Genomic DNA, 25,054 nt, shown 5'->3' with positions numbered 1-25,054 from the left:
TGGGTTCGAGCCACCAGCCTTTCAGCATGTAGTCCAGCCTTTAACTATTTGTGCCACAGGGACACCACTCAGTCTTACATATCGGTGTATATAAAATTCCCTCCTGTTTAATGGCAACATAGTATTCCACTGCGCGGATATAATTTGTTTAGTCAGTCTCCTCTTAGTGGACATACACACTGTTTCTAGGTTTCATTGTTTCAAGTAAAGAATCGGTCACCACCCTTTTATGTGTGTCTCTGTACCCTTGTGTAAGTACTCCAGAACAACAATTCCTAGAAATAGATACCTGGGTCAAAGAGTATGCCAACAATATTTTAAATTGCTCTGTTAAAGTTAATCATTATGCTTCCATCTCTTTTATCCTGACCTGCCCTGGATTAATGACTGCTACAATGCCTGCCATTTCTTTGCAAATACTGCAGGTATAATCCATTCTTGACATTTTTATTGTGTGTGTGTGTGTTTTTAATTGTTCCATTGTGGAAAAATTAGAAGTTTCTTCTGGGCTCTTATATATTATGAAATTATCTTATTGTGATTTTTTTTTCTGGTCTTATTTTTGCATATCTCTTGACAGTTTTACATATTGATGTTTCCACTGATTGAAACTCTGCATTGGTATTTATTGTGTTGAATCTTAGAAAGGAAACTCTGACCCGCTTCTTTTGCAGTCTTTGATGATGTCTCTGTAAAATGTTTTTATAAAACACCACGATGTATCATTCTGTTTTTCAGAGGGCCCAAGTTTTATGCTTTTAATCATCAGTAGTTTTTCTATTTCTTTTAAACATTAGGGATAGAAACCAATCGTAACCAGGGGCTCAGGGAGGGGGAGGGGGTGAACAGGCGGAGCACATGGCGTTTTTAGGGCAGTGAGATGATTCTGCATGCTACTGTAAGGGTGAATCATGACAGGGTGTGCTTGTTAAAACCTGTGGGACTGTACAGCACAAAGAGCGAAACCTGATGTGAACTATGGACTTTAGTTAATAACAACGTATCAGTAGTGGTCTGTCCATTGTAACAAACGCACCACAGGAAGGGGAGATGTTAATAACAGGAGAGATTGGGTGCAGAGGAGCGAGGTATATGGAAACCTAAAGCTGCTCTAACAAATCAAGTCTATTTTAAGAAACAATAACAACCAACAGTCTTAACAGATCCTACTGAGCATTTCTGAACACCTCTTGGTCCCTCAGGATGACCATTCGGACATCACCACACGCAGAGGTGCACTCTGAGAAGGCTTGTCCCTGCACTAAAGAACACAGACATTGTTGCCTTAAATTTGTTTCCCAACATGCCTCTCAGATTATGAGCTAACTTGCTTTTCAGCTCTTTCGGTAGAATTTGCCCTTTTTATCTACTTTCTATGAGTAAGTCATTTTTATCAAGCTTGAAATAATTGTCCCCAATAAATCGATTAATAGATTAAAAAGAGCCTAATAGGCTTCCCGCAAGCGAAATATGTGAGTTTGATTTGTTTCATGGACTTTGAGACATCTATTTTGTCTTTTTGCTGGCTTAATTTGCTATTTCCTGGTACTTAGCCATGTTCTAGAAAGGTGAGGTGGCTGCAGAGTTGAATTTGTTCAACAGTGAAGTTGTTTTCCATCACACTTTGTAATCCAGCCCACGTCATCTCCCTGTGCCAACGCATCTGGACAACAAATCCTGGACAAAGGGTGCGAGCATTTGTAACCCTGATCGATCCATCCATGTTGCCGTCCTTGAAGGTTATTTCACTTTACACTACCCGGCATGGGCTCAGCAGCAACAAACAACAACAAATTCCCCACAGCGTGTTATTAAACGGTTTTGATATTTGCCAATTTCATACGTGAAATTCATCTCTCGACTTGTGTTAATTCGTACTGTTCGCCTTATGAGTGAAGAGGAGAATACTCTCACACGATAATAGCATTTTGTCTGTTTTTTCTATTGGGTTGTTACACTTTTTTATTTTCTTCATTGAGTTGTTGTCGTTAGTTGCTGTTGAGTCCGTTCTGACTCTTGGCAACCTCACATGTGCGGAGCAGAATGGTGCTCCATCGGGTTCTCAAGGCCGTGACCTTTTGGAAGCAGATTGCCAGGCCTGTCTTCCGAGGTGTGTCTGGGTGGGTTTGAAACAACAACTTTTCGGCTAGTAGTTGAGTGCTAAACTGTTTGTGCCACGCAACAAAAACCCATTGCCATCCAGTCAGTTCCAACTCCTGGAGACCCTACGGGACAGAGCAGGACTACCCCACGGGGTCTCCAAGGCTGTAAGTTTACAGAAGCAGACCAACACATCTTTCTCCTGCGGAGCTGCTGGTGGGTTTCACCTCTCGGTTAGCAGCCGAGCGCATAACTGCTGCGCCACCGGGGCTCCTTTTGTGCCACCCAGGGGCTCTTTTTTGATTTGTAGGATCTCATTTTTTTCTTTTTATGTTAGGTAAGTCCACTTTTTGTGATATAGGTGGCAAATGTGATTCCCAGTTTGCCATTTGTCTGTTTATTTTGTTTAGGGTGGAATTAACCGTACTGATTAAAAAAAAAAAAAAATCTTAATATAGTCAAACTTACCAATTTTATCTCTTAGGACTTCTGTGTTTTATGTCATATTTAGGAAGTCATTACCCCATTCCTATATACATTTTTTTTTTAATATCTTATATTAAATTCATGGCTTCATTTTCTACATTTAAACCTTTGACCTATTTGAAATTTATCCCGGCATAAGTAATAGTTTAACTTAAACTTTTTCCCTAAATGGCTGCCTGCTTGTCTCAGTGTTTATTGGGCAATTCGTTCTTTTCCCCAATGATAGCATTGAGTGTTTTAATTATAGCTATATTATTTGTTTTACGTGTATAGTCCTTCCTCATTACTCTTCTTGTTCTGAAGTCTGTTTCGGTTATTTTTTGCTTATTTTTTCATGTAAAATTTTTAATCTGCTCGTCTATCAAAAAAAAATCAAACTGTTGATATTTTTTACTGAGGTCGTATATGTATTTCCTATGGATAAACTTTGGGGAGAACTGATATCTTTGTGTTGTTGGCTCTGACTGTCCCTTTTCCTGAGTCTTCTTTTGTGTCTCTCAGGAGCATTTCGATGTTTTCGTCCTATAAATCTTGCACTTTTCTGGTTAAGTTTATTTCTGGTAATTTTATATTTCTTTAGTGTTGTTTTGTAAATGGGGTCGTTTTCTTCCAGCATATCTCCTGGTTAGATTTATTTGTATATGGGAAGACTTCTGATTTCTGAATATAAATTCTGTACCCAGCTATGTTACTGAGTTATCTTATTGATTTTTAGATGATTGTCTTGAGTTTTGCAGATATACCATCAAATTCTCTGAAATTTAGGTTAATTGTATCTCCTCCTCTTTCTAATATTTTGTTGTTGCTGTTAGCTGCCGTCAAGTCAGTCCCTGACTCATGGCAACCCCACGTGTGACAGAGTAGGACTGCTCCATAGGGTTTTCTCAGCTGTAATATTTATGGAAGCAGATCGCCAGGCCTTTCTCCCTCTGGGTAGGTCTGAACCACCAAACTTTAAGTTAGCAGCTGATTGCAAACTGCTTGTGCCACCCGGGCTCCTTCACCAATATTTTACAAATTTTTTTTCTTGTCTAATTGCATTGGCTAACATACCAGAAGTTTTAATCAATTCACTTGGCTTTAGAGGGGAAGTATATAAATTTAAGTTGAAGACCCATCATTTCATGAGACATATAACCTGTGAAGATTCATTACACGTCATCCAGGGAGCACAGGAAGATGCTAACTCCTGGCAGGAGGGCCTGAGAAAGACAGAAGCCTGGAAAACGCAGGTCTTCTAAAAAAACACAAATACAAACCCTAAGTGAAGAGGTAGAAATCGCTTCCTAACCAGCCGTCTTGCTCTAGGGAGGGCAGAGAAAGAGCAATAAAAGGTCTTTGTTGGTCTCTTCTGGCAAATATGAAGTCAGCCAGAACACAGCAGGTTTATCTATTGATTCTTCTCCCCCTCTCAGTTTATATGCTGCCAAGTAATCTCTGGGTGTTTCTGGACCATCTAAAAAGATGTTTCAGTGTCCTGGAGAATATTTTTAAATCCCATGGTTTTCATTAACCTCACTGCCTCCTTCATTTTTTAAACTCTTTAATCTTTGTCTCCCCCTTGCCTTCCCCAGATTTTAGGCTGTCCCCCATCCCCATGTCCACAATGATCACTCCCTGTGGACTTTATTTCTGAGCTCCACACCTGCACAGGCAAACAGGAGGTCAGTGATGGCCTCAGCCGCAGGAGGCAAAGAGTGGTGCAGATGGTTACCACACTCAACTGCTAACCAAAAGGCTGGAGGCTCAAGGCCACCCAGAGGCACCTTGGACAAAAGGGCTGGCGATCTACTTTTGAAAAATCAGTGTCAGTTAATTGGGGAAAAGATAGTCTTTTTAACAAATGGTGCTGGCATAACTGGATATCCATTTGCAAAAAAATGAAACAGGACCCATACCTCACACCATGCACAAAAACTAACTCCAAGGGGATCAAAGACCTAAACATAAAGACTAAAACGATAAAGATCATGGAAGAAAAAATAGGGACAACCTTAGGAGCCCTAATACAAGGCATAAACAGAATACAAAACATTACCAAAAATGACGAAGAGAAACCAGATAACTGGGAGCTCCTAAAAATCAAACACCTATGCTCATCTAAAGACTTCTCCAAAAGAGTAAAAAGACCACCTACAGACTGGGAAAGAATTTTCAGCTATGACATCTCCGACCAGCGCCTGATCTCTAAAATCTATATGATTCTGTTAAAACTCAACCACAAAAAGACAAACAACCCAATCAAGAAGTGGGCAAAGGATATGAACACACACTTCACTAAAGAAGATATTCACGCAGCTAACAGATACATGAGAAAATGCCCTCGATCATTAGCCATTAGAGAAATGCAAATTAAAACTATGATGAGATTCCATCTCACTCCAACAAAAAAAAACAAGGCTGGCATTAATCCAAAAAACACAAAGTAATAAATGTTGGAGAGGCTGCGGAGAGATTGGAACTTATACACTGCTGGTGGGAATGTAAAATGGTACAACCACTTTGGAAATCTATCTGGCATTTTCTTAAAAAGTTAGAAATAGAACTACCATACAACCCAGGAATCCCACTCCTCGGAATATACCCTAGAGAAATCAGAGCCTTTACACAAACAGATATATGCACACCCATGTTTATTGCAGCTCTGTTTACAATAGCAAAAAGCTGGAAGCAACCAAGGTGTCCATCAACGGATGAATGGTTAAATAAATTGTGGTATATTCACACAATGGAATACTATGCATCAACAAAGAACAGTGAGGACTCTGTGAAACATTTCATAACATGGAGGAACCTGGAAGGCATTATGCTGAGTGAAATGAGTCAGAGGCAAAAGGACAAATATTGTATAAGACCATTATTAACAAGATCTTGAGAAATAGTATAAACTGAGAAGAACACATACTTTTGTGGTTACGAGGCGGGGAGGGAGGGAGGGTGGGAGAGGGTTATTTACTGATTAGTTAGTAGATAAGAATTACTTTAGGTGAAGGGAAGGACAACACTCAATACACGAAGGTCAGCTCAACTGGACTGGACCAAAAGCAAAGAAGTTTCCGGGATAAACTGAATGCTTCAAAGGTCAGCGGAGCAAGGGCAGGGGTCTGGGGACTATGGCTTAAGGGGACTTCTAGGTCAATTGGCAAAATAATTCTATTATGAAAACATTCTGCATCCCACTTTGAAATGTGGTGTCTGGGGTCTTAAATGCTAACAAGCGGCCATCTAAGATGCATCAATTGGTCCCAACCCACCTGGAGCAAAGGAGAATGAAGAACACCAAGGTCACACGATAACTATGAGCCGAAGAGACAGAAAGGGCCACATGAACCAGAGACCTACATCATCCTGAGACCAGAAGAACTAGATGGTGCCCGGCCACAACCGATGACTGCCCTGACAGGGAACACAACAGAGAACTCCTGAGGGAGAAGGAGATCGGTGGGATGCAGACCCCAAATTCTCATAAAAAGACCAGACTTAGTGGTCTGACTGAGACTGAAGGAATCCCGGCGGTCATGGTCCCCAAACCTTCTGTTGGCCCAGGACAGGAACCATTCCCGAAGACAACTCATGAGACATGGAAGGGACTGGACAATGGGTTGGAGAGAGATGCTGACAAAGAGTGAGCTACTTGTATCAGGTGGACACTTGAGACTGTGTTGGCATCTGCTCTCTGGAGGGGAGATAGGAGGGTAGAGAGGGTTAGAAACTGGCAAAATTGTCAGGAAAGGAGAGACTGGAAGGAGGGAGCAGGCTGACTCATTAGGGGGAGAGTAAGTGGGAGTATGGAGTAAGGTGTATATAAGCTTATATGTGACAGACTGACTTGATATGTAAACTTTCACTTAAAGCACAATAAAAATTATTAAAAAAAAAAAAAATCAGCCATTGCAAACCCTATAGGTAGCACATTCTACTCTGAACACATGAGGTCATCCTGAATCAGGGTCCACTCCACGGAAACTGGTTTAAGGGCTTGGTAACAGTGAGTGTGTGCTTCCTAGAAACTTGGCAGGGAAGGAAAGATGAGATTGGATGGCAGCTTAACGGTTAAGCCAGCAGAAGGAAAGACCGCTCATTCATTCCTTCAGGCACTCACTGTCAGGCGTGTAGTGCCCAAGCCAGTGTGCCCTCACATCTCTGCCTGTGGGAGCATAGCTGCCTGACATCTCCAGAAGCGGCACCCCGAGGCCGTCCTCTGCCTTTACTGAGGCCAAGATTCCTGTGCCTCCCCCCACCCAGTGACCACAGCCCCATGGCCTTGTCAAACTTTCTCAGAACTATACCATGGTCTAAGACGCTCCCACCTTCCAGCCCCTCCCGCCTTCTCAGGGTCAGATGGCCTCACAGTCTGATGGCTCTCCCTGCTGACTCCAGGCTTCCTCCCACCCATCAATTGTGGGCATTCTCCCTGAGAAACTTCTTGGATATCTGGTCCCACCCGGCATCTGCTTCTTGGAGGCCCCGGCCTGACCCGGGTGGAATTATCTTGAGCAGGTTTGTGTGATACGAGATGGGGGTGGACAAAGAATGCTTCATTCCCACCTTCCCTTTTGCAGACTCCTTTCCAGACTTCCTAGTGTCTGTCTGTCTGTCAGCCAGCCACAGGTCCTGCTGTCTCACCACAGCCCCTCTCTCAACATCTTCATTCTCCTCTCATGACCCTTGACCCGGCCCCAACTCTGAATGCCCCATTTAGCTTTAAACCTGAGTAAACAAAAGGCATCGGAGCAGAGCCTGTGGTCTCCAGGAGGGCAGGATCGTACCTTAGCATATGTTTCTACTGCAGTGAAGTTGCTCATTTTCCCGTTGGCTGTATAATAATATGGAGAAAGATGCCACAGTCTGCTTCCATAAAGATTACAGTCTTGGAAACCCTTTGGGGCAGTTCTACTCTGTCCTATAGGGTTGCCGTGAGTCAGGATCAACTCAGTGACAACGGGTTTTATATAGTAATGTGAAGTGATTGATGGTTCAGTGGTAGACTTCTCGCCTTCCTTGCAGGAGACCCAGGTTGTGTTCCTAGCCAACCCACCTCATATGTAACCCCCAACAGTCTGTCGGTGGAGGTTTGCACATTGCTGTCACGCTGAACAGGTTTCAGTGAAGCTTCCAGGCTGAGACAGACTAGGATGAAAGGCCTGGTGACCTACTTCTGAAAATCGGCCAGTGAAGACCCAGTGGGTCACAATGACTCGATCCACGGGCTATCGTGGGGATGGCGCGGTGTTTCATTGCACTGTGTATGGGGTCTCCATGAGTCAAGGGCTGAGTGAATAGCAGATAACAGCAACAACATGTAATAATGTGCTGAAATGCGTTTTTCATTGTCTAAGAATTTCAATGACTGTGAGGATGGCGCAGGAATGGGCACATAGGGTCACTGTGAGTCAGAACTGACTGGACCGCACCTAACAACAACAACAACAACAAGAATTTCATACAAAGGTCACAGTTCAGGAAAAAGGTGTTCAGTGCCCAAAAATCCTAAAGAGGAAGTATCGGACAGCTCCACAAGGCTTATTAAAGGTGGCGTGACTGTCCACGTACCCTGATCCCACCACCCCATCCTGCCTAGGAAGACAAAAGACCGTGTTACTGGGGAGGAAGTTCACAGAGGTCCAGTTCTGTAGCTCTTCCCCCCACATGCCACAGGCAGGCGAGACTGTGTCTCCCAGAGGAAACCCACATAGAGATTAGAAGTTAGTTACTACTGTTTCTGATCTCAAACCCACAGACCCCCCTCCCGTGCCACCGGAAAAGCACCATGGGGAGAGTCCCAGGAAGGCAGGACCTCCTCCCCCAAGCCTGGGAGAGCAGGAGTAGGGGTGGCCGCAGCCTGCACCCCATCATGGATGAGACAGAAGGGGCCAAGTGGATGCCAGAGTAGGTATGAGCCATCTTGAAGTTTCCTGCCCAAGGCGGGCTACCTCGTCGGGTGAGCAGCATCTGAGAGGCTGGAGGCCATAACCCAGTGTCGGAATTGAAGGGTCACAGAAGTGGAAAATGCTATGTCCTTCCCGGGTGACTTGGGAACACACAGATACGCCCAACGAGGAACGCACAATTTGGACATCTGCCCCACAGGGGGCTCCTACAGCCGAAGAAATGGCAGACAACTCCAGACCAGTGCAGCGACCTCAGCACGCCCCCTCCCAGGGGCCCAGGGCAGAGTGGGGGGCGGTAGGAGAGAGGAGGAGGGGACCGTGTCCCCGCCTCCATCGGCTGGTCTCCCAGGAGCAGGTCAGGCGTGGCCAGGAGGGGGCTCTCTTTAAATTAGATGCATTATTGAAGTTCTCACACAGGCTACAGTGCACTGTTGGACGCTTGGTAATGGATCTTAAACGTGGTCTTAAAACACGGTGAAGCTGTTTGCATAAGCAAAGTGACAGGGAAATTACAGGATTTGCCCTCAAGGTCACCCCGGGGGAGGGAGGGGAGAGCTGACGGTGAAGCAGGGGTTGAAAGGAAAACGAAGCATTTCCCATTTCCAGCCCATTAAATGGAGCCCATTTAATAAATGGGATACACCTGCTGGGAAGGGTCCTTTCATCCCGAAGGCTGGATTCCAGGGCCCTGGCTGAGTGGGTGCAGTTTCTATTTGGGGTGATGGCTGCACAACACTGTGGATGTAATTCGTGCCACTGGGTTGCACGCTAAGCATGATTAAAACGGCAAGCTTTCTGTTATATATAATTCACCATAATAAAAAATTTAAAAGTTATAAAAATACCAGAAAATGGCTAAAATGGTAAATCTTTGATATATATATTTTACCACAATAATTTTTTTTAAGGTTAAAAAAAAAAAAAAGACTCTGGTTAACAAAGCTACTGGAAGCTCCGTCAGAGCTTTTCAGAGGAACCCTGTATCTTATTCTGAGTTTGTGATCCTTCAGGGAAAAGGATTTTCTAGTCTCTGGGCCTTCTCTAATTCTGCGGACATCGAGTTGTGTAACCCTTGCAGTCCCTCTGTCCCTAAGGTCACCCTCACAAGGGTGGTAGAAGGAATACCTTTTCTAATCCCAAGAAAGTTTCACCACGATGTTATTGATACAGCAAGGCTGCCATATCCATGCTGGTCTAGCCAATATGATGTGCCTTTGGGGGTATGCCAAGCACATTCTTTTGCTTAATCATGTGTGCTTTTAAATATTAGCTAGTTACCTACCACAAATTAATGGTTGCTTGGCAACCAGGAAGCTGAGGTTTAGAAAGGAAGCACTACGTGACTATTCGAGAATCCTAACAGCAAGGTTTGTGGAAACATTCTCACTTTCTGATGAATTCTTCATGATTGAACCAAACCCCAGGGCAGACGAGAGGGAAAACAGGCAACGTTCGCATTTTACAGCTCGGTTAATTTTAGGAGAGAAGAGAGGAAGTAAATTGTGTCTCATCTCCTGGCTTGGGTTAGAACTGCCCAATTTGAGAACAAGCACTAATTAGCTGAAAGCAAAGCTCAGCTGTGACTTGGCTAAAAATGGGATCTCTTGCAAAAATGCGCTGGAAAGCTGTGTGTAAGGGAACCAATTCATGTCGCATGTGAAAGCCGGACCCGCACTGACAAAACAACATGTGGGAAAGGAGTTTGGGAACATTATAACAACAACAAAAAAAAAACTTCCAAGGCATTGGGTTAAAGAAATGACCAGCCAGCTTGCCCATAATAGGACCCAAATCAAATCCACTCTGGTATTCCTGGCTCAGACACTACCGATAAGTTATTCTAGTCCACATTAGCAAGCTTGGCTACGGGTTAATCTAATTACCAAGAAAGGGGTCTGGGAATAAGCTCAACATATTTAATAAAGAGAAGAGGCAGGAGACAAGCTATGCGCAGTTTGGAAGCTGTACAGGAGGGTTTTGGGAATGCAGCTAAGCTCTGGAGAAAATTTAAGCAATGGTTTTAAAGCCTTCCATGAGTGATCACTCAAAAACATCCAAGCGACTGGATGATGAACTAAGACATACATTATTTTGCAAATCCTCTACAGGTAACTTTTGATTGAATTTAAAGTTCTGCAGGAGCAAGCAAAATAACTCTGATTCAGGCCTTTAAATTAATTAACCTCTTGTGACTTTCTGCATTAGTCTTAAAAGCAAAAGTTCTTGTCATGTTGGAGACTCATTCATTTTGACGTTAGCATTTCTTGGTCATGCATGTGGCCATACACTCTGGAAAGATACAGACGCTGGTAACAGCAGGCAGCTCAGGCAAGGGGAAGGGGATGCTGGGTGGGCGGGGGGTTGCTTTGCACTTGCTTTTTGTCATAAACTCTTTTATTAGAGTCTCTTTGTTCATGGATCTCCCCGAAATGATTTTTGGAAGCTCCAGTTTTCTCCAGAAATGTCTATTTTTTTCTTTTCAAGTTTTCAAATTTTTTTTTTACTTCTGTACTTTTTAAACTTTATGCCATGTGCATTTATTGATTATTAAATGAAGAAATAAACATTAAAATAAAATTGTAGATGCACATGGCTCAAAGAAAAGCAGCATGACTCCGTGGAAAGACCAGGATCTGGGAATTATGGACCTGAACTTGAACCCACCTTGGCCTTCTGTATGTCTGCTACTTAATTACTTAATTTCTGTGGTTGTGGAAAACCTGAGGCAAGAAAAATCTCTGCTGAAGACAAACTGTGGTTGTTATCAGTAGCATTCGATAGACTGAGTAAAAGAAGTTTAACACACACTGCCTCAGACAATAGATGTACTCATCATTTAAAAAAACAAAACAAAAAAACGAGCCGCCATGGAGTCAGCTCTGGCTCATGACGGCCCCACGTGTATCCGAGTAGAACTGTGCTCCATAGGGTTTTCAGTGGCTGACTTTTTTGTAGGTAGATCACCAGGGTTTTCTTCTGAGGCACCCCTGGGTGGACTCGAACCTCCAACCTTTTGGTTAGCAGCCAAATGCACTCATGTTTGCACCACCCAGAAACTCCCATTTTTTTTTTTTATCATAAGCCCAGTTAAACGTGTGTCCCAAAACACGCTTTTCCCAGACATGGCAATCTGGGGTTTGCAGCTGTAACCGTTTCACCCACCTCTGCCCCTCACCACCATACCTCCCACCCCCCGCTCCTCTGCAGGAATCAACACAGTGCTGACGCCTTCACTTACCCTGCTCTCTTAGGGCCATAGTCTAACACACCTTTCAAAAATTAGCTAAATGTCATTTCCCTGTTCATGGATAAAAACCAAACCAAACCAGGCCCGTTGCTGTTGAGTGATTCTGACTCATGGTAACCCTATAGGTCAGAGAAGAACTGTCCCATAGAGTTTCCAAGGAGCGTATGGTGGTTTTGAACTGCCGACCCTTTGGTTAGCAGCCATAGCTCTTAACCACTAGCCACCAGGGTTTCCATTCATGGGTGTAAGCTCTGTTATTACTCTCAGACAGGGTGTCTCTCTGTTTATGGATCCCCTGGAAATAATTTTTGAAAATCCAATTTTCTCCAGAAATATCTGTTTTTTCTTTTCAGGTTTCCAAAAATGTTTCCTCTAAGTTTCCTAACTTTTTTACTCAGCTCCTTCCCGCCCCCAAAGTCCCTGGTTGGTGCAAACAGCTAACATGCTCAGCTGCTAATGGAAAGGTTGGATGTTCAAGGCCACCCACAGGTACCTCGAAAGAAAGGCCCAGTGATCTACTTCCAAACATCAGCCATGGGAAACCCCATGGAGCACAGCTCTACTCTGCCACACCCGGGGTCGCAATGAGTTGGAATTCATTAGCAGGGCAATTGGTTCTCTCTCCCCCGGGAAACTAGCCTGCACCCTGATTCCCCTGTCCCCAGGATCTCTGCTGCATTACCCAGAGCTGCCACTAGGTGGCGGTGGACGTACGCGGCTGGGAAAGCCCAAGCGACGTTCCTGCAGGTGCTGGAAATGGGCAGAAATAATTGCTTGTTAACGTTCTTTAACCTGGAAAAGTGAAGTAACGACGATGAAGGCACACCTGCAGGCAAGCCGACACTGTCTCCAGCAAGGGGCCCATCACACCCCGCTGATCACTAGTTAGGAGCAGCCCAGGAAAGGGGGAAAAAAAAAATTTTTTTTTTTTTTCCTCCTCTAAATAAGGCCCTGGTTTAGGTCCGCCTTTCCTTCAGCTGGTCAGACCCAGAGGGTTCCTCCTCCGGGCACATCTGCACAGTGCACGCCCCCTGGGCGCTGTGAGGACGTGGGCGTGCTCGGAGCACGTCATCGGCCGGCAGAGTGGACAGGGTGTGCGCCAACAGGATGCCATCACGGTCTGGTGAGCTGGGGTTACCAAGCTCGTCCACTGCACACTCCCTCTTACATGGTGGCCAACTATGAACCCCCCACTTGGTACTAAAGTTGAAAAATGGATCCTTTTAGTAACCCCTTTTTCTTAGTAGTGGTGGTTCGCTGGTAGAAATCTGGCCATCTATGCTGGAGACCTAGGTTCCGGTGCCAGTCAGTGCAGTGGAGGCTTGCGTGTTGCTGAGATGTTGGACAGGTCTTAGCCGAGCTTTCAGACTAAGACAGGCTAAGAAAAGAGGCCTGGTGATCTACTTTAAAAACTCAGCCTGTGAAAACCCTATGGATCACAGCAGTCCTACTGGTAGCCAATCATTGGGATTGGGCAGAACTGGGCAGCGTTTTGTTCCTTTGTACATGGGCTGGCCACAAGTCAGGGCCGACTTGACAGCAGCTAACAACAACAAGTTGAGGACGTTCATACAGGGTCAAGTTGCAAAATCAGCAGTGTTTTTCAGTGGATGGTAATTTTATTTGTCAGCTCATCCATGGCACACACTTACATTACCTACCCATTATGTTGGCAACGTGGAGTGCACATGTATGTGTGGGCACTGCAGTGACAATGGTTGGTGCCTCCCTGTGGTGAAGGCCATGAACTTTGCCATATGGGAGTCCAAGGGCAACTTGGGTCACTCTCAAGCTGTATGTTTCACCCTCTGTGGGCCTCAGCTCCTCAGCCGTCAAATGGCAATAATGGTCTCTTCTCGGCCAGGTTATGACAGGATGTGGGTAATGTCATCAGTGTGAGGCCGGGCTCTTCCCATTTCTCGGTAGTGGTGGTCCTAGGCACCTTTGCTGTGCCTGCCATACTTGCAGCCGTTCTCCACCCTTTCCTGTTGGACCCCGGGTCTTCCGTCCTCTGGGCTGGTTGATCCTGGGTTTTGGAGGCATGAACTCCCCTTGGCCCCTTCAGCCCCAGCCTCAGTGCCTCGCTCGTAAGCTGTGTCTCAGTGCGTGTCCCCTCCACACGGTTGCGTCCACCCCAGCTCTGCTCCCACCTGAAGTGCCTTCCTGACATGGAGCATTTCCTTCCTTACCTGCTCACCAAGCCCTTCCTCTCTGCCTCTCTTCCTCTACACATTTCATGTAAGTTACCACCATACCTGCTCACCCCCTGCTGTCCCTCCAACTTCCCACTCAAATTCGCACCAACACACGATGCTATTTTTTAACTAAAGAGAAAGAATTCTAACCATAATCCACATATAAATAGGAGATTGGCCAATTTATCACATCATGAGATACAGTCAGCCTTCTAATTTTCTTCCTTTCTTTTTTTTCCTTTCAATCTCTTTAAGCTGCTCCTAACTCCTAAATCCTGCACATTGATGTCTTCCAAAGTGTCCCCTTGGATCCCTCACCCCCAGTTCTCTAAGATCCGTGCAGAGCTGCTGGGAGCTTGCGCTCTGTCTCCCTCCCTCTCTCACACAATATTCCGGAGCCATCGCTCACCCTCAGCACCACCTCCCTCTCCTGAGAACTTCCAGATCAACCACTGCTGCAACATTTTGGGTCTGGTCTCTTTCTCCCTCAGTGTGGCTCTGGTCTAGTGCTTCCTGCTCATAAAGACAGATGTCAGCACCTGAAGGAGGCTCAGAACGGGCAACAGGCTTGGCCAGGTAGCCCTTCTCTGTCCACTGTCCTGTCCTTCCCCAGCCCCTCTCCCATTTCATCTGGCTGCTCTCAGAGGGAAGGGCCTGTTTACCTTCCATCTGCAGTTAGTTCTACCTGTAGATTAATCCAAAGACCCATTTGTCTAACGTCATTCATCTGCTGGGGTTTTTCTCTCAGATTCTAGCTACATTTCTGCTTCCTGGAAAATTCTCTCCAGAGTTTAACCAGAACCTTTTCTCCATTTCTACTGGTTACCTAGGCAACCTAATCAATCCACAGTGTTTGTGGCCTTGAACACGCCTGCTATCTATTTTCTTTCCCTTTGTACCGCTTCCTCATCAGCGTACCTTGTGCTTTCGAATCCAGAGGCCAGGTTTAATAACTCTTAGCATGAGCACTGTATCCAGCAGGCCAAGTATAACTCTTAGCATGAGCACTGACTGGCCATTGAACTTGAACAATGACTCTGCTTCCCTGGGTTTTGACTTCCAAGTATGTAAACAAAGTGCAGATGATCGCAGACATTCATGGAGAACCTCATAGCTACCTGTTCCCTCAAATGTTCTGTATGTAATTTTCACCAACTTTCTAAGACTTAGAGAGGGTGTACAAGACTTAGAGAGGGTGTAGACATTCTGTCACATCATAACTCCCACGTCCTTCTGAACTGGGAGAGAGGCGCCTTGTTTTTCCGCTCATCCTCTTCTCAGGCAAAGATGGAATTCAGGGGAAAGGAGCTGGGCCCTGGGAGAGCCCCCCTTTCACACCTACAGCTTCTCTACATGGAGTATATTCCTGCCCTAATCATGCCATGTTCTGCTGTGTTTTCACAAGGGAAGCTTCAGGAAGGTAGCTCAGTCATGAGAAAGAAATAAGACATCCTGTTAGAAGCGAGTTGTCTTTTGGAATTCCAAACTCCTGAGGGGTAGTTCCTGCTATCAGATGGCTTTGCGAATGTCTGACGGTTGGATTCACACCATCTGCGTCTTCTATGAAATGTCTATTTGGATAGACTAGAAATACACGCCAAGAGATTAACCTTGAGGGAAGCCGGGTCCCAGTTGACTATGAGCACAGGAACATAGGGGATTTCCCATTTTCTGCCTGAAAATGCCTGCTTTTCTTTCAAAGTCAAGCACCATTGATTCTTAGAAGCCTCCCATTACCTCACCGCCTCAGGCTGAGATGGTGCCCCTCCTTGTTGCTGCCATAGCCCTTGAGCATGGCTCTGTGGCGTCACTCATAACAGAGCACTGTCCACGGGCCTGTCCCACTCCCTCACTGGACCACGAGCTCTTTGATGGAAGACCCTGAGTTCCATACCTGTGCTCTCAGATCTTAGCGTGTGGCCTGACACAGAGCGAATGCTCCTCTATGCACCGTGTGTGTCTGTGTGTGTGTGCCTGTGCCTGTACTTGTGTGTGTACGTGTACGTGTGCATGCACACTTGTAGGTATATGTGGGGAGGGGAGAAAAAGAGAAGAGAAGGGGAGAGGAGGAGAGAGGAAGGGGAAAGAGAGGTCTGCCCGTCTACTAACACAAGGCTTCTGTAGTGACCAAGGGAAGCCAGCCATAGCTTTGGGTCCCCTTTGGGGCCAGAATTTCTAGACCCACAAAGCACATTTTCTAAACCTCCATGCACCAGTGGATAGCAGCTATTACTCCCATTTCTCAGGACCTTACCAAGGTGTTAAGTCCTGCATGATAGGGGTGTGACTCCGTGTTAATCAACCTCCCATATCCAGCTTTATGTTCCACCTTCCCCAATCCACTGCCCTCAGGATCCACTCCACACTCTCCCATGCCTGCTGTTACACGTTAGCCAGCTCCTGCAGCATTGTTGGTGTGGGGTATCTCTCCTCTGCTAGCAGCCTTGGCTCTTCGCAGCCAGGTTACTCTGAGATTTGGCCCTATGTATGCATCTGGTGGTAGAAGACGAGGAGGCAGGTCCTGAGGAAGGCAAGCATTGTCTGTAGGACACCTGCCTCATGGAGCTCTCTACATCGTCTCCATGGAAGGGAGGCATTCTATATTCCAACAGGGGAGAGATTCATGGCTCTCAAATCTCCCTGGCCAGAAATCTTCATGCTGAGGCCGAGGACCCCACTCACTCCCTATCAGAACCCTGGATGTGGGATAGGAGATTTGTCTTGGCTGCGGATTGAGCCTTCTTCTGCTACTTTTACACCAAGTCTGGAACCTGGTCTGCACTTTCTCTCCCCTCTGCTGCACAGTGTGAGCTTCTCATTAAATGCTACCAAAGAGGCTCATTCGCTCTCACACTTGCTCTCAGTAAAGCTGAGTCTATCATTGTCTCTCAACAATGGCACTTAGCAGTATCTGCCAGATCCCACAGTCCTTACAGTTACTTTTTCTCTCAAACCTCTCCAGTGTTAGTCTACTAGAGATAAAAATCTTGGCAATCATACATCTACATCATTCTAGCCATTCTGGGGTCAGTCAGTGATACCAGTGATGGGGTTCTCATTGGCATTCAGCAGCAAGCGATCCACCGCCAGACTCCCATCACTAGAGCTGGCTTTGAGGACCAATTCCAATATCAACTGGCCTGGACTGAGTTCCCTAGAGACAGAGCCTGAGGCAGGGACTCCTGTGAAGGGGATTTACAGGTAGTTCCCGATGACTCGTCGTAAGTGGGTTCTCACGTAGGTCGAATACCTCATTATTTTTTTAGTTTTCATTATTATTGCCTTTTATTTTGAGTGTCTGTATAAATATGATCTTTATTCATCTTTGGGGATTGGTATGAGAATGATAACATCAGCACAATACATGCTGCACCATCGTATGTAGTATGTATTACTAACAATAAAAAAAAAAAATAAGGTGGACAAAAAAAGATGGTCTTAAGTGCGATTCATCATAACTGGAATACGTCGTAAGTCGGGGACGACGTGTTTTGTGGAGAGCTCTCAGGAAAAGGAGAGTGAGAGAGCACACTAGGGCAAGGGAAGGAGGCTAATCAAGGACGAGATCTCCCAGAAGTCAGGTTCAGCCTGGTCCCGTGGAAGCCTCTGAAGACAAAATTGTTCCACCAAGTGGGTCCCATATTGACACAAGTGGATGGCTTTGGTACCTCTGTGTCAATTGATCTTGGTCTCTGGGCTTTTCCCAGGAGGCATTAGGGTATAAACCTCCTAGGTGAGGTGGCTTCTGTTCAGCCAGGTCAAGTCTCTGAAGAAGAGACGACTGTGAGCCATTAGCCACCAACTCTCACAGTTGCTGGGGGGGTGCGTGCAGTGAGCTGGTGAGGTGATGGTGGGTAGAAGTGCCAATAACTTCCACTAAGGTAAAATCTAAAAGAAGACTGACTTTTTAAAATATACATCCAGTAGAAGAAAGGCCTAATCTATGAATGGAGTTGGCTGAGGTAAATGGACAGAAGATCCAATATCAACCAAATTTCAAAGGAGCTACAGAAAAATTATTTAGGAGTGTGTGTGTGTAGGGTTAGAGTCTTAGCTGATCCTTAACATCAGAGGAGCTTTCTCTGTCCTCAGCACTGCTGATAATACCCTTCTCTCGGAGAGGTGAAGAGCAGAAGAAAGCAAAAAAAAAAAAAAAAAAGCTTAGTCATCCTCTCCTTAATTCTAGAAAAGAGTGTTCAAGTTTTTATGGAGTGATAAAGAAGGGTCAAAGATATAAAATCCAGTGACTCATCACAGAAGAATGGTACTAGTGCTGATCGTGTGGAAGAAATTGCCAGGAAGTCCAGGGAAATTAAGACAGCATTTGTATGCATGGGGGATTTTGTGAGAAAGTCTATTTTGAACTGTGCACAGGCGTGGCCTTGAAAATAACAGAAGATAAATTACCATGGTGTGGGGTAAGTAAGGGGGTGGTGACAAAATTGCTTCACCAAGACTAGACTGTCTTCATATACTGGAAGGAACCAAGGAATGAGGGGCTGTCTCTCATATTAAAATTATATGGCTAGGCCAAGGAAAGGTCAACTACTGCCCCCCTCCAAAAAACTGTGTTAACACCGTGAAGATTTCACAACATCTCACAAGTATAAAGTAATAATGTATATGCCCAGTCTATACACATCTTCTGAGCTGCATGCCACTATATTCATGGGGTAGATTAGATTATTGTTTCCAGCTCTTTGCCTCCCCCCTCCCTGCCCTATGGTGTATTCGCCCATTTTTAATGTGACTTCGTGGTGAAGCCCAGGAGAGTAGGTAGAACATACACCCCACCACCCCCATTGATTCAGCTTCACCACGCGACTTGCTTTAGCTAATGGGATGTTGATAGTTGAGACACGAGCACAAGCTTTTCAATGTATTTCTATGGTTTGGCTTTCTTTTTCGTGTTTCTTCTATTTGCCATGAGAACACCATGTCTGGGGGAGGTAAGGTCCAGGATGGGAGACACATTGTGCATATCTGAACATGGCCCTCAACCTAGAGACAAACCCAGCAGAGCCACAGCCAACCTAAATACCCAAAAGCAGGAAAAATCAATGTTTGTTGATTTAAGGCACTGAGATTGCAGAATGCTTGTTACACAGCATTATTGCAGCAAGAGCTGACTGATGTAACCCATCTACCTTTTTGAATATTCATTTTGGATCTTTCACAAGCATCTTTATATAATATGACTCCAAATGGAACTTATTATGTAAACCTACATCTCCTCTATTGGTCTCTATCTCAGGAAACGGCACCTCCCACTCCAATGTGATGGATGTGTTATGGTTGGTGGTAAGTAAACATTAGCAAACTTCTTAGCCCCTCTGAGTCTCTATTTTTTCATCCATTAAATGGATATAATAATACTTACCTTACAGGTTATTGCCACGATTGAATTTAAAAATAAAGAATTACAAGGTACTTAGTATTTTTTTTTTTTTTTTTAGTATACAACGGAGCCCTGGTGCATCCGTGGATAAGAGCTCAAAAAGGTGGGCAGTTCAGATCTACCAGCTGTTCCTTGGAAACCCTATGGGGCAGTTCTACTCCGTCCTATAGAGTTGCTAGGAGTTGAAATCGACTTGACGGCAATGGGTTTTGTTTTTAGTATACAATAGGTCCCTGGGTGGCTCAAACAGTTTGTACTTGACTACTAACCTAAGAAGAATTGATGCCTTTGAATTGTGGTGTTGTTAAAGAATATCGAATATACCGTGGACTGCCAAAAAAACGAACCAATCTGTCATGGAAGAAGTACAACCAGAATGCTCCTTAGAAGCAAGTCTCACATACTTTGGACATGTTATTAAAAAATTAGAAGGGACCAATTCCTGGAGAAGGACATCATGCCTAGTAAAATAGAGGGTCAGTGAAAAAGAGGAGGACCCTCAACAAGATGGCTTGACACAGTGGCTGCAACAATGGGCTCAACCATAACGAGGACTGTGCGGATGCTCAGGACTGGGCAGTGTTTCATTCTGTTGTACATGGGGTCACTATGAGTTGGAACCGACTTGATGGCACCTAACAACAACCTAAAAGTTGCCAGTTTAAACCTACCCATTGGCACCAGGTAGAAGAAAGTCCTGGTACTCTGCTTCCTCAGAGATTCCCAAACAAACCCAACCCACTGCCATTGAGTCAATTCTGACTCATAGTGACCCTATAGGGCACAGTAGAACTACCTCATAGGGTTTCCAAGGCTGTAAATTTTTACTGAAGCAACTTTCACATCTTTCTGCCTTGGAGCAGCCGGTGGGTTCCAAGTACTGACCTTTTGACCAGCAGCAGAGTACTTAACCACTGCGCTACCAAGACTCCTTTCTCAAAGATTACAACCAAGAAAACCCTACAGAGTAGCTCTGCTCTGTAATACATGGGGTTGCCATGAGTTGGCATTGACTCGATGGCAGAGGATTTGGTTTTTAGTATGCAATCAATACATATTTGATCTCTTCCTCCTATTTGCTTTCCAAGTATTTAGGAAAGTTCTTACATGCAGTAGGTGTTCAACGTATAGAAACAAATAAAATAATGTAGAAGTTATATTCAGTGTCATTATTGGAAAAGTTTGCTCATGTTCATGGGGCAAAATAACAAACAGGCAAAGAGGAAATTTTGGAATCAGACGACCTAGTGAAATCATAGACATCTTCATTCAGTGTTAGTCATTATTATCAATGTTAATAAAGCATTCATGATGTATCAGTCAGACACGAAGAATGGCTACCCAAGAACCCTTAGGAGTTTTCATTACATACCACTCTCTTCTTATTCCATATGTGCTCTTAAGGACCGTTATATAAAATAAAGAGTTTAATATCTAAATTTGTGTCATATACACCAATATTTATGCATATTAAATTTAGATACAGAGGAATACTTGTAGGAAACAAAACACAGAAAATTGGAAGCACTTGTCAGAGAGATGAAGCAGATACTAGCTGATAAACCATTTCATTTTCCCCAAAAAAATTTTCCAGAAGAGGGACTGTTAAAAACTTTTCAGGTTGGAAGTAGTATTTACTCTTGTTTTGTTTTCACTATGAGCATATAACTAAAAATGCAAAGTACGTATAAACATAGGCTAGTGTTTAAATTAAGTAAAAATTGCAACACATTTAAGTATGGATAAAAATTATTTTGTGGTGTAGTAATATGTGTGAAAAAGTGGTTCAAATGAAGATCTATAATTAGTATTTCTTTTTAGAACTCTATTTGAGTATCCATCACCCTTCTGTCAGTTTTTTTGTACTGTGGTGGTTTGAGTGTTGCTGTGATCCTGGAAGCTATGCCACCAGTGTTTCAAATACCACCAGGGTCACTCATGGTGACAGGTTTCAGCAGAGCTTCCAGATTAAGATAGACTAGGAAGAAATGCCTAGTGATATGTTTCTGGAAATGAGCCAATGAAAACCTTCCAGATCACAAAAGAGCCTTATCCGACTTGCTTGCTTTGGACCCGTCATCAGGAGGGATCAATCACTAGAGGTGGACATTGTGTTTGGTGAAGCAGAGGGCCAGTGAGGGTGAGGAAGATGCTCAGTGAGATGGATTGACACAATAGCCTCAACAATGCACTCCAACATGCCGGTGATCCTGATAATGACACAGGGTAAGGAGACATTTCATTCTGTTGCACGTGGGGTTGCCATGAGTCTCAGTAGACTCAACAGCCGCTAACAACGATATGCTGAGTATTGAGTGTATCTGTGCTCAGTCTTGAGGAAGCGAGAGGAGAAGTAAGCAGAGCAGGAAGCTACTGAGGCCCCATGGTGTGTTTGTAGTAGTGGTGAGCGTTTCATTTTTCTCCAGAAGATGCCTGCAACTTGGGAGACAGGAGCTCCCAGTGGAGCTGTGATCTGTCCTCCACCTCCCAGAGTGGGGACGAGGTCGGCATTTGGGTCTGGAATAAGGTAGGCTTGCAGCTGAGATGCAGAGGAATAGTGGCCTCCTTCAGGATCAAAGACTAAACAGAAAAACCAGGGCCCAGCTGGAGAGAACTTTAACACGCCATCACTACTCCCCTCTCGTGGAACTCTCCTATGGAGCTGTCCTTCTCCACCCCACCCCGTAACCCATGCTCAGGCTCAGAGGAACTTCCAGCTTTCTCATTAGACACACTTATTTGAGAAAATATGCAAAATGCCCAGGGCATTCAAAGGCGGTATCCTGAGATTCAGGAGAGGAGTGGGAAAGAGCAGAAATGTTAGTGGAGAGTGCAGGAAACAATAGGAACAGGCAAGAGTAGAAGGTCGGAGTCTTCACTCAAGGTGAAATGGGGGAAGGGGTCAGTGAGACAGAGAGGAACCTGAGAACTCCATAAGGCAGGGAGAGAGGAAGAGGAACAGGGAAGTTGGTGAATGAGCCAAGGGTAAGCAGGGAGCAAGAGGCCAGGAGCCAACAGGGTCGAAGGACTGAATAGCATACATACCAGGTTCAGGGTCTTCTCTTCTCTGCCCTCCATAGCCCAGATACAACTTGGTCAGACACAGTCTTTGTTCACACTAGTAAAAGACACCCTCTCTGGGTTTCTGAGTTAGAGAAAAGGCAATACTTCTGGCCAGAACAGCTTCCATGAACTGGACTTGACAAAGAGGACGTGGGTTTGAAGAACCCACTTGCTTCTGGTCTGGTACCTGTGTATAGTGCAAGGTTCTCAGTCCTTCAGGATGGCTCTGTCCCCTCTCTAGACAGGAAGGCACTACCCACACTGTGCTATTGCAGCCACACTGCTAGGTGGTGGCAGAGCTGCCAGGATGGCTAAGTGGCATTCCTCCAAACATCCTCCTTTCTTCTAAGCCCTTCCTCCAACAAGACATGAAATACCTACAACATTGCCAAACAGCCTGTCCTGGAATTATCAACAACTCCAGAGTTGAGGAGGTTGAATTTGGGGGACAGAGAATCAAGAGGAATGATGAAGCATGAAGTCCAAGTCTGGGAGGAGTCTGAATAGAAGGAGTTGCTTTAAGCAGCTGTGAAACACAGATGCTCTCTCTAGAATTAGTCATTTAGTTCTTATTTGCCCTGTCCCCATACCTGCCACAAAGGGAATGGTAACACCCCTGAAGTTTAACAAAAGGAACCTTCTACCCAAGGTCTGTCCCCAAATGCTTTCCCCTTCTCTATTCCACCAGGATCTGCCAGATGAGAAGCTCTCCAACCCCCTCGTCGCCACTCTAGGTTGATTCTGCAGCAGAGTGTACCCAACAAGCACATGCCTGTAGTATCAATGGTACAGGATAATATGGCATACGACAAGGAAAAGAGGGATTTAGGGCATTTCTAAGTGCATGTGGCCACCTGGTCAATAAATAGCAGAACGTTGTAGAGTGGCCCTAGCGATGACCGATGAAGGAACTGAGTGAACAGTCTGCTGTCACGCCTTCAGTGTGGACCTAGCTCACCGTCTCCCTCTAGCCTCCTACCTAACCTGAAATACATGTTCAGGGGTGGTGCTCAGCAAATTGATTGGGAAAATAGGATACTACACAATGTGTCTCTTTCCTCTAATTCCTCCCACATTGCCAGGATGTGCTTCTTCAGTTCAACTGTGGCCACGAGCAGAAACTAAGGCTGTGAGATTCTAGTAGGCAGAGAATGGGTCTCCTCTTACCTACTGTGTCTACTTCCAAGACCTGAATGGGATTTGTACACCTGAGGTGGGTTCTGCAGTGATGATAATGATGGGGGGGAGGGGACTGAGGACTTAGAATAATCCATAATGAGGACTGTTCCACCTGAAACTGACTCAGAAAAGAGCAAGTCTTTGAGGAGTTGACAGCAGCGTTTCACCTCATTGCCAAGGGCCTCCTTGACTTTGTCATTCCGGAGGGTGAAGATGAAAGGGTTCAGGAAAGGGGTCACTACAGAGATCAGCAGGGAAACGATCTTACTGTACTCGGCTGCCTGAGTTTGCTTGGGTTTCATGTAGAGGAAGAAGCAGGTGCCGTAGCCAATGACGACAAAGGTGAAGTGGGAGGCGCAGGTGGAGAAGGCTTTCCTCCAGCCAGAAGCTGAGGGGATCTTGAGGATGGTGGAGATGATGTAGGTATAGGAGACAATTGTAGGGATCAAAGAACCAACAATAATGAAAATAGCCATTAAGAAGAAGATGAACTCTGTGAACACAGTGTCATCACAGGATAGTTTGAGCAATTGTCCTCTGTCACAGAAAAAATGGTCTAACACATTGGATTTGCAGAAGGTAAACTGAAACGTGGTGTAGACTGGCCAGATTTCAGAAAGGAACCCAAACACCCAGCATGCGCTCACTACCCAGGTGCAGGTGCGGCTGTTCATGATGATGTTGTACCTCAAAGGGTTACAGACAGCCACGTAACGGTCCACAGCCATTGCTCCCAGTAATGCAAACTCTGTAGTCCCCACAGCGAGGTACAAGAAGAGCTGAGCAACACAGGCAGCCAGTGATATTGTCTGGATCCCAGGTTGCAGCAGCCCCCAGAGCATCACGGGAACAACAATGGTTGTGGTTAGGGTCTCCAGGACAGAGAGGTGGATGAGGAAGAAATACATAGGGGAATGCAGATGCTTATCAACACAGACAATCATGATGATGACCAAGTTTCCCATTACTGTCACTGAGTAGAAGAAGAAAAATATAGTAAAGAGGATATGGTGTAATTTTTGGGATCCATGAAAACCTAGAAGGCAGAATTCTGTGGCACTGGAATGATTCCCCATCACTTAGTCCTTGCTCTTGTCCTTGTGAAACATAGAAATCAAAGAGAATTAACATTGCTCCACGTGGTTCTGGTCTCAGGGGAGAAGACAGGTTAGGGTGAGAAACCATTTCCAACCTTAGGTGAGATGCCCCCACTACCATGGACATACAAGTACTGGTTGCTGGCAAGTCAACTCTGACTCATGGAAACCCCACATGTGTCAGAGTTGAACGGTGCTCCATAAGGCTTTTAATATCTGCTTTTATGGAAGTAGATCACCAGGCCTTTCTTCTGAGGCACCTCTGGGTAGACACGAACCCCCAACCTTTCCGTTAGCAGCTGAATGTAAACCATTTGCACCACCCAGGGCCTCCAACATGTATGCTGCCTTGGATAAATGTTAAGCCACCTCCAGTCTATCCCGCTTTGCTGGGAGCG

At 45.1% G+C, this 25,054-nt stretch overlaps 1 protein-coding gene across 1 annotated transcript; it reads right to left on the bottom strand.

Moving 5' to 3' along the window:
• Window positions 1-23,158: 23,158 nt before the first annotated feature.
• On the bottom strand, window positions 23,159-24,715 carry LOC100668695 (olfactory receptor 9A4-like). The gene has a single exon (XM_023541980.2). The coding sequence runs from the start codon at window positions 24,633-24,635 to the stop codon at window positions 23,544-23,546; it is 1,092 nt and encodes a 363-aa protein (XP_023397748.1). The 5' UTR covers window positions 24,636-24,715; the 3' UTR covers window positions 23,159-23,543.
• Window positions 24,716-25,054: the final 339 nt, after the last annotated feature.

The sequence above is a fragment of the Loxodonta africana genome, chromosome 8, assembly GCF_030014295.1.
Source record: "Loxodonta africana isolate mLoxAfr1 chromosome 8, mLoxAfr1.hap2, whole genome shotgun sequence".
In the NCBI taxonomy this organism is placed as follows: domain Eukaryota; kingdom Metazoa; phylum Chordata; class Mammalia; order Proboscidea; family Elephantidae; genus Loxodonta; species Loxodonta africana.
Note: the sequence above shows the minus strand (reverse complement) of the source record. Positions and strands in the feature narration are given on the sequence as shown.